Raw genomic sequence first — 12,254 nt, forward strand, 5'->3', positions numbered from 1 at the left:
AAAAAGTGTGACAAATATTGAGAAATGTAGGTCTACACTTTACTATATGACTCACAATTCTCTTGCATGCATTACTCATTCTAGTGTAATCCTCTCAGTCAGTGAGCTTGACTGTGACTCAGGCCTACAATATCCTACCTTAAGTGACTCTTTAGTGTGATGCCTTAAGCTGAGAGCTAACCCACAGCTAACCCCTAACCACCATCTGACTAACATTGTGTGAATAGAACGCCCTGTCGTTGCTAAGCAACCTGTTCTGGCAGTTAGCCGAGTGCTAAAGACTGGAGAGGAGCAGGAGGATCATGGGAACAGGGATTCACACACACACTCTCTCACACACACACACACACACACACACACACACACACACACACACACACACACACACACACACACACACACACACACACACACACACACACACACACACACACACACACACACACACACACACACACACACACACACACACACACACACACACAGGATCATGGCGGCAGGGAGATCATGCAGAGCTACTTATGTTGTTAACCGGTCTCTATATATAACCTCTGATTTAATTAGACCTCTTCTGGAATGAACTCACAGACCTTGAAATTGTCCCTCTAAGGCCCCCTTCTCTCTCTCCAGATGGAGGTCTACTCTGTTTCAGCTCCACTTCACTGGTTCACTAGCAGATGATGCCTTTCAGAAGGCCTTTTATTTTGTAGATATCTGGCACTAAATATAGCACGTTTAGCACTGTTGTGACCTCGTGATTGTTACTGTCTCTACTATCTTTCTCGTTCTTTCTCTCCCTCCCTCCCACCCCCTCCCTCCAGGCTATGCAGCACGTGTGGATGGAGGGAAACTCTCCTACTAAGTGTGACCGCTGTCACAGAAGTATCAAGTGCTACCAGGGCTTAACGGGCCTACACTGTGTGTGGTGTCAGATCACTGTAAGTAGGGCCATAACTACATATGAGGACACTGTGTGTGGTGTCAGATCACTGTGAGTAGTACATACTCAGGGCCATAACCACATATGAGGACACTGTGTGTGGTGTCAGATCACTGTAAGTAGTACACACTCAGGGCCAAAACTACATATGAGGACACTGTGTGTGGTGTCAGATCACTGTAAGTAGTACACACTCAGGGCCAAAACTACATATGAGGACACTGTGTGTGGTGTCAGATCACTGTAAGTAGTACACACTCAGGGCCAAAACTACATATGAGGACACTGTGTGTGGTGTCAGATCACTGTAAGTAGTACACACTCAGGGCCATAACTACATATGAGGACACTGTGTGTGGTGTCAGATCTCTGTAAGTAGTACACACTCAGGGCCATAACTACATATGAGGACACTGTGTGTGGTGTCAGATCACTGTAAGTAGTACACACTCAGGGCCATAACTACATATGAGGACACTGTGTGTGGTGTCAGATCACTGTAAGTAGTACACACTCAGGGCCATAACTACATATGAGGACACTGTGTGTGGTGTCAGATCACTGTAAGTAGTACACACTCAGGGCCATAACTACATATGAGGACACTGTGTGTGGTGTCAGATCACTGTAAGTAGTACACACTCAGGGCCATAACTACATATGAGGACACTGTGTGTGGTGTCAGATCACTGTAAGTAGTACACACTCAGGGCCATAACTACATATGAGGACACTGTGTGTGGTGTCAGATCACTGTAAGTAGTACACACTCAGGGCCATAACCACATATGAGGACACTGTGTGTGGTGTCAGATCACTGTAAGTAGTACACACTCAGGGCCATAACCACATATGAGGACACTGTGTGTGGTGTCAGATCACTGTAAGTAGTACACACTCAGGGCCATAACTACATATGAGGACCCTGAGATAATACATATATATATATTTGTACACAATAAAGAAAATCAATTACGAGTAAACATAAAAATATTGCTCACAGCATTGATCAAAGCTCAGAACACTTATATTCTTGATCTGACTGAGTTCTAATCGCGACTGCCTCTTTGCGAACTAGTGGAATCATGAACAGTTTTTTTTTCCGTTATGTTCGGCTGCGTCCCCTGGATTTGCTTCTCGGATTTGCATTTTTAGCAGCACAGGCCGAGGGCCTGAGACGTGAAACGAACTACCCCAGCTCGGTCAAGCAAGCAAGCTGCTGACAGTGTGTTTGCCAGATGTCAGACAAAAGGCCACTTTAGAACTGCCCGCAACTCGTGTCGCGTCTACAGACATCCCCCAAACAAACAAAAAGCAACTCTCGGAGTATGACTTGGAAAATAGTTGCTTAAAAATGTGTCAGTCAGTCGGGTGGCTAGCTGCCGGCAGAGACTTCTATCTCAGTAATGTTGAATTGCTCTTGCTAGTATTTTTTTTAAATGTTATTTTTTACCTTTTTTTCCTTATATCCAATTGGTAGTTACAGTCTTGTCCCATCGCTGCAACTCCCTTACTGACTCAGGAGAGGCGAAGGTCAAGAGCCACGTATCCTGGGGCGGCAGGGTAGCCTAGTGGTTAGAGCGTTGGATTAGTAACCGGAAGGTTGCAAGTTCAAATCCCCGAGCTGACAAGGTACAAATCTGTCGTTCTGCCCCTGAACAGGAAGTTAACCCCAGGCCGTCATTTAAAATAAGAATTTGTTCTTAACTGACTTGCCTAGTTAAATAAAGGTAAATTAAAAAATAAATAAAAAATCCACCGAAACACGACCCTGACAAGCCGCACTGCTTCTTGACAATCAATCAAATGTATTTATAAAGCCCTTCTTACATCAGCTGATGTAACAAAGTGCTGTACAGAAACCCAGCCTAAAACCCCAAACATCAAGCAATGCAATGCAGGTGTAGAAGCACGGTGGCTAGGAAAAACTCCCTAGAAAGGCCAGAACCTAGGAAGAAACCTAGAGAGGAACCAGGCTATGAGGGGTGGCCAGTCCTCTTCTGACTGTGCTGGGTGGAGATTATAACAGAACATGGCCAAGATGTTCAAATGTTCATAGATGACCAGCAGAGTCAGAAAATAGTAATCACAGTGGTTGTAGAGGGTTTGTAGAGCCATTTGGCTTTTCATAGCCTTTCATAGCCTTTTCATGGCTTTTCATAGCCCATCAGCCGAGTATCTCTACCGCTCCTGCTGTCTCTAGAGAGTTGAAAACAGCAGGTATGGGACAGGTAGCACGTCCGGTGAACAGGCCAGGGTTCCATAGCCGCAGGCAGAACAGTTGAAACTGGAGCAGCAGCACGACAAGGTGGACTGGGGACAGCAAGGAGACATCAGGCCAGGTAGTCCTAAGGCATGGTCCTAGGGCTCAGGTCCAAATCTTAAATTCACACAGGACACCGGATAAGACAGGAGAAATACTCCAGATATAACAGACTGTCCCGAGCCCCCCGACACATAAACTATTGCAGCATAAATACTGGAGGCTGAGACAAGAGGGGTCGGAAGACTGCTCGCTTAACCCGGAGGCCAGCCACACCAATGTGTCGGAGGAAACACCGTACAACTGGCGACCGTGTCATAGGCCTATATTAAAATGCAAAAAATAATAATAAAAATGTCATACGTTTTCATTTATATCGTTTGTTGTTTGTCTTAATCTCGATCACCCACTGGAGTTGATAGTTTACCCATTACCCAGCTTGTTTTTACCACTACATCACTGATATTAATATAGAATCGTAAGTGATTAATACAATCATATGTGTGCTCCATTGATGTCTGTTTGTGCGGAGGTTGATTAGTAATGCCTACGAATACAAAGTGAAAGCTTCACTAATACTCAAACCCTGATTATGGCCCTGTACGCACTCCCCTCTACTGGATAACTCCTAGAATTGGGGCAATGTTTCAGTTCATAGTGCCTCAAATGCCTCAGAGAGCTTCTGTTGATAACAATGAACCCGAGGAAGTTCACGGGAATAGTTTGTAATCTACCTATTTTCTAATTTCTACTTTACCTTATATGTCCACTAGATGTCCCCATTAGGTAAATGCTCAGATGAAAATTCAAACTGTGATACCTCAAGCCACCAGTAAGGGGAGTTCAAAGATCTTTCTAGGGTTGTCAATTTATATATATACTGTATATATAGTTTAGTAATGTGCTCATCTCTGTAGCATCACAGCAGGCATTTATTCATCCTCAGTCTTAGAAGCAGCTACTGTACTTTACATTATATCTGGTACTGTTCTGCAATATCTGGCACTGTGTCAAATACCTATTTTAGTTTTTCTTTTCCACTCTTCTCCTTCTTCTACTCCTTCTCTGCTCCTTTCCTCCCTCCATCCTCCTCATCCTCCTTCCTGATCAGCTCCATAATAAGTGTGCGTCCAACATGAAACCAGAGTGTGATGGAGGAGCCCTTAGAGACCACACTCTACTCCCATCCTACATCTGCCCTGTAGTCCTGGTGAGATCACACGCCGTAAATCACACTCTGAATCTCTAAATGTTTTATCTCCAATACTTTCAATGCTGAAAAAAAACCTTGAAATATATAATCATAGACCCACAAAAGTATACTGAGGGGTCGACGGTTCATAATAATGGCTGGAATGGGGTGAATGGAATGATATCAAACACATGGAAACCATGTATCTGAGGTACATTTATTCCATTCCATTACTATGCATTCGTCCTTCCCAATTAAAGTGCAAAATCTGTGTAAATCTGTAATATACATCTTTTGTCCAATTTCTCTGTCACAATTCATATACGCATTAACACATTTATATTTCTGTCTATTTATGTGTCTCTATGCCTGCTGGCCTATCTATCTGTGTATAGGACCGTCATTCTGTTGTGAAGCGGGGTGAAGGGGACTCCCCGCCCAGCACCAGCCCTGATAACCCGAGTCAAAGCTTCAAATTCACAGGAGACGGACAAGCACTGCAGGTGAGTGAATCGAGCCCAGAGCATCTTCAGAGCCTTGGAGTCTGTTGTGTTAGCTAATGGCAGGCTAAAATGTTGATTGTGTATCTATGGATATACAAGATCATCTCATTAGACTGTCTCTGCTCTCCTGTCCAGATCACTCCTCTCCCAGGCACACATCCCCTCCTGGTCCTGGTCAACCCAAAGAGTGGCGGGAGACAAGGGGAGCGGTAAGTGACAGGGCACAAATTTCCTAGGTGGTAAAGGTCCGGGGGGATATTGTCTATCGGCATAGTAACAAACCCCCTTATCTCGTGACCCATGTGACCCCAAACTGTTCACTCCCCTCTTGTTGGCACAAAGAAAATATTGCCATTCTAAAGCTAATTTCCTGCAATTTGACCATTTTGACATAGGGCAAATCATTTGTTTTGCAGGTTTATAGCTAATTTCTTGCAATTCTACATATTTTGCCATGTCTTATGTGTGTTCATATGATACCTGAGTGAGCCAAATTGGATGGGTAAAACAAAAAAAACAGATATGGTGAAGTTATGAATTACACTTTGGATGGTGTATCAATACACCCAGTCACTACAAAGATACAGGAGTCCTTCCTAATTCAGTTGCCGGGGAGCAAGGAAACCGCTTAGTGATTTCATCATGAGGCCAATGGTGACTTTAAAACAGTTACAGAGTTTAATGTTTGTGATAGGAGAAAACTGAGGCTGGATCAACAACATTGTAGTTACTCCACAATACTAACCTAAATGACAGTGAAAAAGGGTGCCTGTCCAGAAGCAAAATATTTAAGTAAAACTGCAGAAAATGTGGAGAAGAAAAATATTTTATGTCCTGAATACAAAGTGTTCCGATTGGGGCAAATCCAAATCAAGACATCACTGAGTATCACTCTTCATATTTTCAAGCATGGTGGTGGCTCCATCATGTTATGGGTATGTGTGTCATCAACAAGGACTAAGAAGATTTTTAGGATACAAAGAAACAGAATAGAGCTAAGCACAGGCAAAAAAAGAGGAAAACCTGGTTCGGTGTGCTTTCCTACAGACACTGGGAGACAAATTTACCTTTCAGCAGGACAATAACCTAAAACACAATGCCAAAAATACACTGGAGTTGCTTACCAAGTCGACATTAAATGTTCGTGAGGGGCCTAGTTACAGTTTTGACTTAAATCGGCTTAAATATGGCAAGACTTGAAAAGGGCAGTCTAGCAATGATCAACAACCAACTTGACAGAGCTTGAAGAATCTTTTTAAGAGTAATGTGCATATTTTATAATCCAGGTGTGCGAAGCTCTTAGAGACTTACCCAGAAAGATTCAAATCAAATCAAAATCAAATGTATTTATATAGCCCTTCGTACATCAGCTGATATCTCAAAGTGCTGTTCAGAAACCCAGCCTAAAACCCCAAACAGCAAGCAATGCAGGTGTAGAAGCACGGTGGTTAGGAAAAACTCCATATAAAATAAAATATATTTGGATTTGTTTCACTTTTGTGGTTACTATATGACTCCATATATGTGATTTCATAGTTTTGATGTCTTCACTAATATTCTACAAAATTCAAAATTGTAAAAAATAAAGAAAATGTCATGTTTTGTCTTATATCATCTTGTCATTTTGCTTTTCCTTCTGTTCGTTTCCCCCTGCTGGTCTTATTAGGTTCGTTCCCCTTTTTCTATCCCTCTCTCTCCCCCTCCCTCTCTCTCCTCTCTCTATCGTTCCGTTCCTGCTCCCAGCTGTTCCTATTCCCCTAATCATCATTTAGTCTTCCCACACCTGTTCCCGATCCTTTCCCCTGATTAGAGTCCCTATTTATTCCTTTGTGATCCGTTCCTGTCCCGTCGGTTCCTTGTTTTGTATTCACCATGCTGTGATTGTGTTTCGCCCTGTCCTGTCGTGTTTTTTGCCTTCATCAGATCGTGTGAGCAGGTGTCTTGTCTATACGGCCTAAGTCTGTGGCCGCTTCTCTTGTCATTCCAAACTAGAGGATTTCTGTTATTCCCTGTTTGGACTTGAATAAACAAGTCGTACCATATCATCTGCAAGAAGGAACCGACATTTGGAAAGCATTCAGGCCGTCAAGATCCAAGGAGCTATGCTCGGGAGACACGAGCAGGAATTGTCTGCTGCCATCGCCATGCCGTGGAGAACCTGGCCGCTCAGGTTTCCGACCTCTCTGGACAGTTCCAGAGTCTATCTTTAATAACCCACCTTCTTCATCTACTTGTACCGGGCAGCCCACTGAGTGCCCTCCTTAGACTACGCAGTGTGAGATTATTTGTCTGTGTCTCTCGCCGGTACCAACCTTCTTCTTCATACGGCCGGGGCGGGGTTCTTTGTTAAGAGAAGGACGAGTCACGCAGTCATCAGCCTTCGGGCTCTGCAGAGCCAGGTGAGCTATCTGTGGAAAACGGCTCTCCGTTAACATTTTGAGTACCGGGTTCTGCCGTTCGGTTCCAATGCGCCAGCTGTTTTTCAGGCATTAGTTAATGATGTTCTGAGAGACATGCTGAACATTTTTGTTTTTGTCTATCTTGATTTTTCTCCGTCACTCAGTTTTTCAGCACGTTCGACTTAACATTATGCCATTCAGGTTCCTAACGGTCCAAACGGATTATTTTTAGGTTTCGCTTATGTTATAAGAGAGAATCAAAGTTCTTAGATTTTACTGGCCGGGCCGCTAAGAATGGGGCACAGTTTTCCCCCTCATCAATCTATAGTGGTTAAGGATGAGATTCTCTGAGCGGAGGTTCCTTCAGATGTGGACTTTGATTGCTCTCGCCATCAGCCCCTTATCACAACCATCTCCCTCCTCTGGCTTTGAGACAAAGGAGAGGGAACGGAGGATCACCAACCGCCTGTGCCTCTACATTTTGTTAATTCATTCCAGTAAGAGGCCAGAGCCCATCAGTAATTGATCTTGTACTACTATGTCTTGAGCCAACTCCTTCCTCCTCACATCTCCTTCCGAGAGGTATTCTTCCTTAACTGTTGTCCATAGGGTTGAAGAAGAAGGACAGTCTGGGGAATTGAAAGACAGGTCATCAGCCTTCGAGACATTTATGAGTAATGATGTTCTCCTTTTTTGTTTTTGTCCTTGTTTTTTTTCCACTCATGTCTGGCTGTTCTTCAAACTCTGCCAAGTTAGCTGGTCATCCCGGTGTTCGAGGCACTCTTGCGTCTATTTACTTCTGCCAGCGGTCCGGTTCCCGCCCAGGGAGCTTTTGGTGGCCGACTCAGGACAATTCATTGCGTGACACGCGCCCAGTCTTCGTGGCTGCGTGTTCAGACCGCTGCGCGCAGAAGAAGTCTGGTAATTTTTTTCTGCTTCTGCTCCTGGTCTCAGTCTGTTCCCTGCCATCGCATCTCTCCTGTTCTTGTCCCTGCCCTTGCTGTGTCTCAGTCTGTCCCTAGTTCTCATTTCTTTTTTTAGAGTAGTACCCTAGTTTCCCTTTGGGTTCTTTCTCGGGACGTGCTGGACCGTTTGATCTATGATTTCCTCCGTTGCAGTGTTCCTCCTCGAGAGCGCCAGGAGGCGCTCGGTTGGGGGGGTACTGTCATGTTTTGTCTTATATCATCTTGTCATTTTGCTTTTCCTTCTGTTCGTTTCCCCCTGCTGGTCTTATTAGGTTTAGTTCCCTTTTTCTATCCCTCTTTCTCCCCTCCCTCTTCCTCTCTCTATCGGTTCCTGCTCCCAGCTGTTCCTATTCCCTGTTCCCTAATCATCATTTAGTCTTCCCACAGGAGAGGAGTTGGGTTCTGTTCCCGATCCTTTCCCCTGATTAGAGTCCCTATTTATTCCTTTGTGATCCGTTCCTGTCCCGTCGGTTCCTTGTTTTGTATTCACCATGCTGTGATTGTGTTTCGCCCTGTCCTGTCGTGTTTTTTGCCTTCATCAGATGCTGCGTGTGAGCAGGTGTCTCTGTCTACTACGGCCTGCGCCTACCCGAGCGACCTGCAGTCTGTGGCCGCTTCTCTTGTCATTCCCCTCTACAGACTAGAGGATTTCTGTTATTCCCTGTTTGGACTTGAATAAACTCTGTTTCTGTTAAGTCGCTTTTGGGTCCTCTATCATCTGCATGACAGAAAAACCCTTGAATAAGTAGGTGTGTCCAAAGTTTTTGACAGGTACCATATATAAAGTGCATTTGGAAAGCATTCAGGCCCCTTGACTTTTTTTGTTATGTTACAGCCTTATTCTAAAATGTATTAAATAGTTTTCCCCCTCATCAATCTACACACAATACCCCATAATGACAAAGAAAAACTGTTTTTAAGACATTTATGAGAATTTGTTTTTTTTTAAACATTAAAATTAGTATTAGTATTTAAACCTTTTTCTTAGTACTTTGTTGAATCACCTTTGGCAGCAATTACAGCCTTGAGTCTTCTTGGGTACGACACTACAAGCTTGGCACACCTGTATTTGTGTAACGGCGTTCGTCTGTTGAAAGAAGAGAGTCGGACCGAAATGCAGCGTGTTGGTTACTCATGCCTTTAATGAATGAAAACGCGGTACATGAAATAACTGAAACTAAATACAAAAACAACAGAACGGAACGTGAAACTAATTACAGCCTATCTGGTGACTACAACACAGAGACAGGTACAAACACCCACGAAATACAAAGCGAACTCAGGCTACCTAAATACGGTTCCCAATCAGAGACAACGATAAGCATCTGACTCTAATTGAGAATCGCCTCAGGCAGCCAAGCCTATACCACACCCCTAATCAGCCGCGATCCCAAATAATACAAACCCCAATACGAAACACAACATATAAACCCATGTCACACCCTGGCCTACCCAAACATAACAAAAACACAAAATACAATGACCAAGGCGTGACAATTTGGGGAGTTTCTCCTATTCTTCTCTGCAGTTCCTCTCAAGCTGTCAGGTTGGATGGGGAGAGTCGCGGTACAGCTGTTTTCAGGTCTCTCCAGAGATGTTGGATCGGGTTCAAGTCCGGGCTCTGGCTGGGCCACTCAAGGACTTTCAGAGAATGGTCCCGAAGCCAGGGTCGTTGTCCTGTTGGAAGGTGAATCTTTACCCCAGTCTGAGGTCCTGAGCGCTTTGGAGCAGGTTTTCATCAAGGGTCTCTTTGTACTTTGCTCCCAGTCCCTGCCGCTGAAAAACATTACATTTACATTTACATTTAAGTCATTTAGCAGACGCTCTTATCCAGAGCGACTTACAAATTGGTGCATTCACCTTATGACATCCAGTGGGACAGTCACTTAACAATAGTGCATCTAAAACTTAGGGGGGGGTGGGGTGAGAGGGATTACTTATCCTATCCTAGGTATTCCTTAAAGAGGTGGGGTTTCAGGTGTCTCCGGAAGGTGGTGATTGACTCCGCTGTCCTGGCGTCGTGAGGGAGTTTGTTCCACCATTGGGGGGGCCAGGGCAGCGAACAGTTTTGACTGGGCTGAGCGGGAGCTGTACTTCCTCAGTGGTAGGGAGGCGAGCAGGCCAGAGGTGGATGAACGCAGTGCCCTTGTTTGGGTGTAGGGCCTGATCAGAGCCTGGAGGTACTGAGGTGCCGTTCCCCTCACAGCTCCGTAGGCAAGCACCATGGTCTTGTAGCGGATGCGAGCTTCAACTGGAAGCCAGTGGAGAGAACGGAGGAGCGGGGTGACGTGAGAGAACTTGGGAAGGTTGAACACCAGACGGGCTGCGGCGTTCTGGATGAGTTGAAGGGGTTTAATGGCACAGGCAGGGAGCCCAGCCAACAGCGAGTTGCAGTAATCCAGACGGGAGATGACAAGTGCCTGGATTAGGACCTGCGCCGCTTCCTGTGTGAGGCAGGGTCGTACTCTGCGGATGTTGTAGAGCATGAACCTACAGGAACGGGCCACCGCCTTGATGTTGGTTGAGAACGACAGGGTGTTGTCCAGGATCACGCCAAGGTTCTTGGCGCTCTGGGAGGAGGACACAATGGAGTTGTCAACCGTGATGGCGAGATCATGGAACGGGCAGTCCTTCCCCGGGAGGAAGAGCAGCTCCGTCTTGCCGAGGTTCAGCTTGAGGTGGTGATCCGTCATCCACACTGATATGTCTGCCAGACATGCAGAGATGCGATTCGCCACCTGGTCATCAGAAGGGGGAAAGGAGAAGATTAATTGTGTGTCGTCTGCATAGCAATGATAAGAGAGACCATGTGAGGTTATGACAGAGCCAAGTGACTTGGTGTATAGCGAGAATAGGAGAGGGCCAAGAACAGAGCCCTGGGGGACACCAGTGGTGAGAGCGCGTGGTGAGGAGACAGATTCTCGCCACGCCACCTGGTAGGAGCGACCTGTCAGGTAGGACGCAATCCAAGCGTGGGCCGCGCCGGAGATGCCCAACTCGGAGAGGGTGGAGAGGAGGATCTGATGGTTCACAGTATCGAAGGCAGCCGATAGATCTAGAAGGATGAGAGCAGAGAGCAGAGGAGGCATGATGCTGCCACCGCCATGCTTCACCGTAGAGATGGTTTCCTCCAGACATGATGCTTGGCAGGCATGCCAAAGAGTTCAATGTAGGTTTCATCAGACCAGAGAATCTTGATTCTCATATTCTGAGTGCCTGTTGGCAAACTCCAAGCGGGCTGTCATGTGCCTTTTACTGAGGAGTGGCTTCTTTCTGGCCACTCTACCATAAAGGCTTGATTGTTGGAGTGCTGCAGAGATGATTTTCCTTCTGGAAGGTTCTCCCATCTCCACAGAGGAACTCTGGTGCTCTGTCAGAGTGAGCATTGGGTTCTTGATCACCTCCCTGAGCAAGGCCCTTTGTTCTTGGGGAGCTTCAGTGCTTGTGTGGTACACTTCCCCAGATCTGTGCCTCGACAAAATCCTGTCTTTGAGCTCTACAGACAATTCCTTCGACTTCATGGCTTGGTTTTTTCTGACATGCACTGTCAACTGTGGGACCTTATATAGACAGGTGTGTGCCTACCAAAATCATGTCCAACCAATTGAATTTACCACAGGTGGACTCCAATCAAGTTGTATAGTCATCTCAAGGATGATCAATGGAAACAGGATGCACCTGAGCTCAATTTTGAGTCTCATAGCAAAGAGTCTGGGTAGCTAAGTAAATAAGGTTTTTCTGTTTTTTATACATTTGCTAAGATATCTTAACCTGTTTTCGCTTAGTCATTATTATTATATAATCCATTTTAGAATAAGGCTGTAACGTAACAGAATTTGGAAAAAGGGAAGGGGTCTAAATACTTTTTGAAGGTCCTGTATAATATTTTTTTTTTGGGTCACGACCCGTGGTCCGTATTGACCCCATTCTGGGTCCGGATCCTGAGCGCTGTCCACCAGTTGAGAATGGCTGACATAGAACGTCTCAGATTA

At 45.3% G+C, this 12,254-nt stretch overlaps 1 protein-coding gene across 3 annotated transcripts in view; it reads left to right on the forward strand.

Moving 5' to 3' along the window:
- The window catches only part of LOC124043981 (diacylglycerol kinase beta), a 170,804-nt gene that overhangs the window by 77,331 nt on the left and 81,219 nt on the right, over nucleotides 1–12,254 (forward strand). For all 3 annotated transcript variants that reach the window (XM_046363178.1, XM_046363180.1, XM_046363179.1), the window contains 4 exons: nucleotides 822–938; nucleotides 4,315–4,413; nucleotides 4,791–4,898; nucleotides 5,034–5,107. In XM_046363178.1, coding sequence (XP_046219134.1) covers nucleotides 822–938; nucleotides 4,315–4,413; nucleotides 4,791–4,898; nucleotides 5,034–5,107 — 398 coding nt within the window. The remainder of the gene's footprint in view (nucleotides 1–821; nucleotides 939–4,314; nucleotides 4,414–4,790; nucleotides 4,899–5,033; nucleotides 5,108–12,254) is intronic.

This window comes from Oncorhynchus gorbuscha, linkage group LG09, assembly GCF_021184085.1.
Source record: "Oncorhynchus gorbuscha isolate QuinsamMale2020 ecotype Even-year linkage group LG09, OgorEven_v1.0, whole genome shotgun sequence".
Classification (NCBI taxonomy): Eukaryota; Metazoa; Chordata; class Actinopteri; order Salmoniformes; family Salmonidae; genus Oncorhynchus; species Oncorhynchus gorbuscha.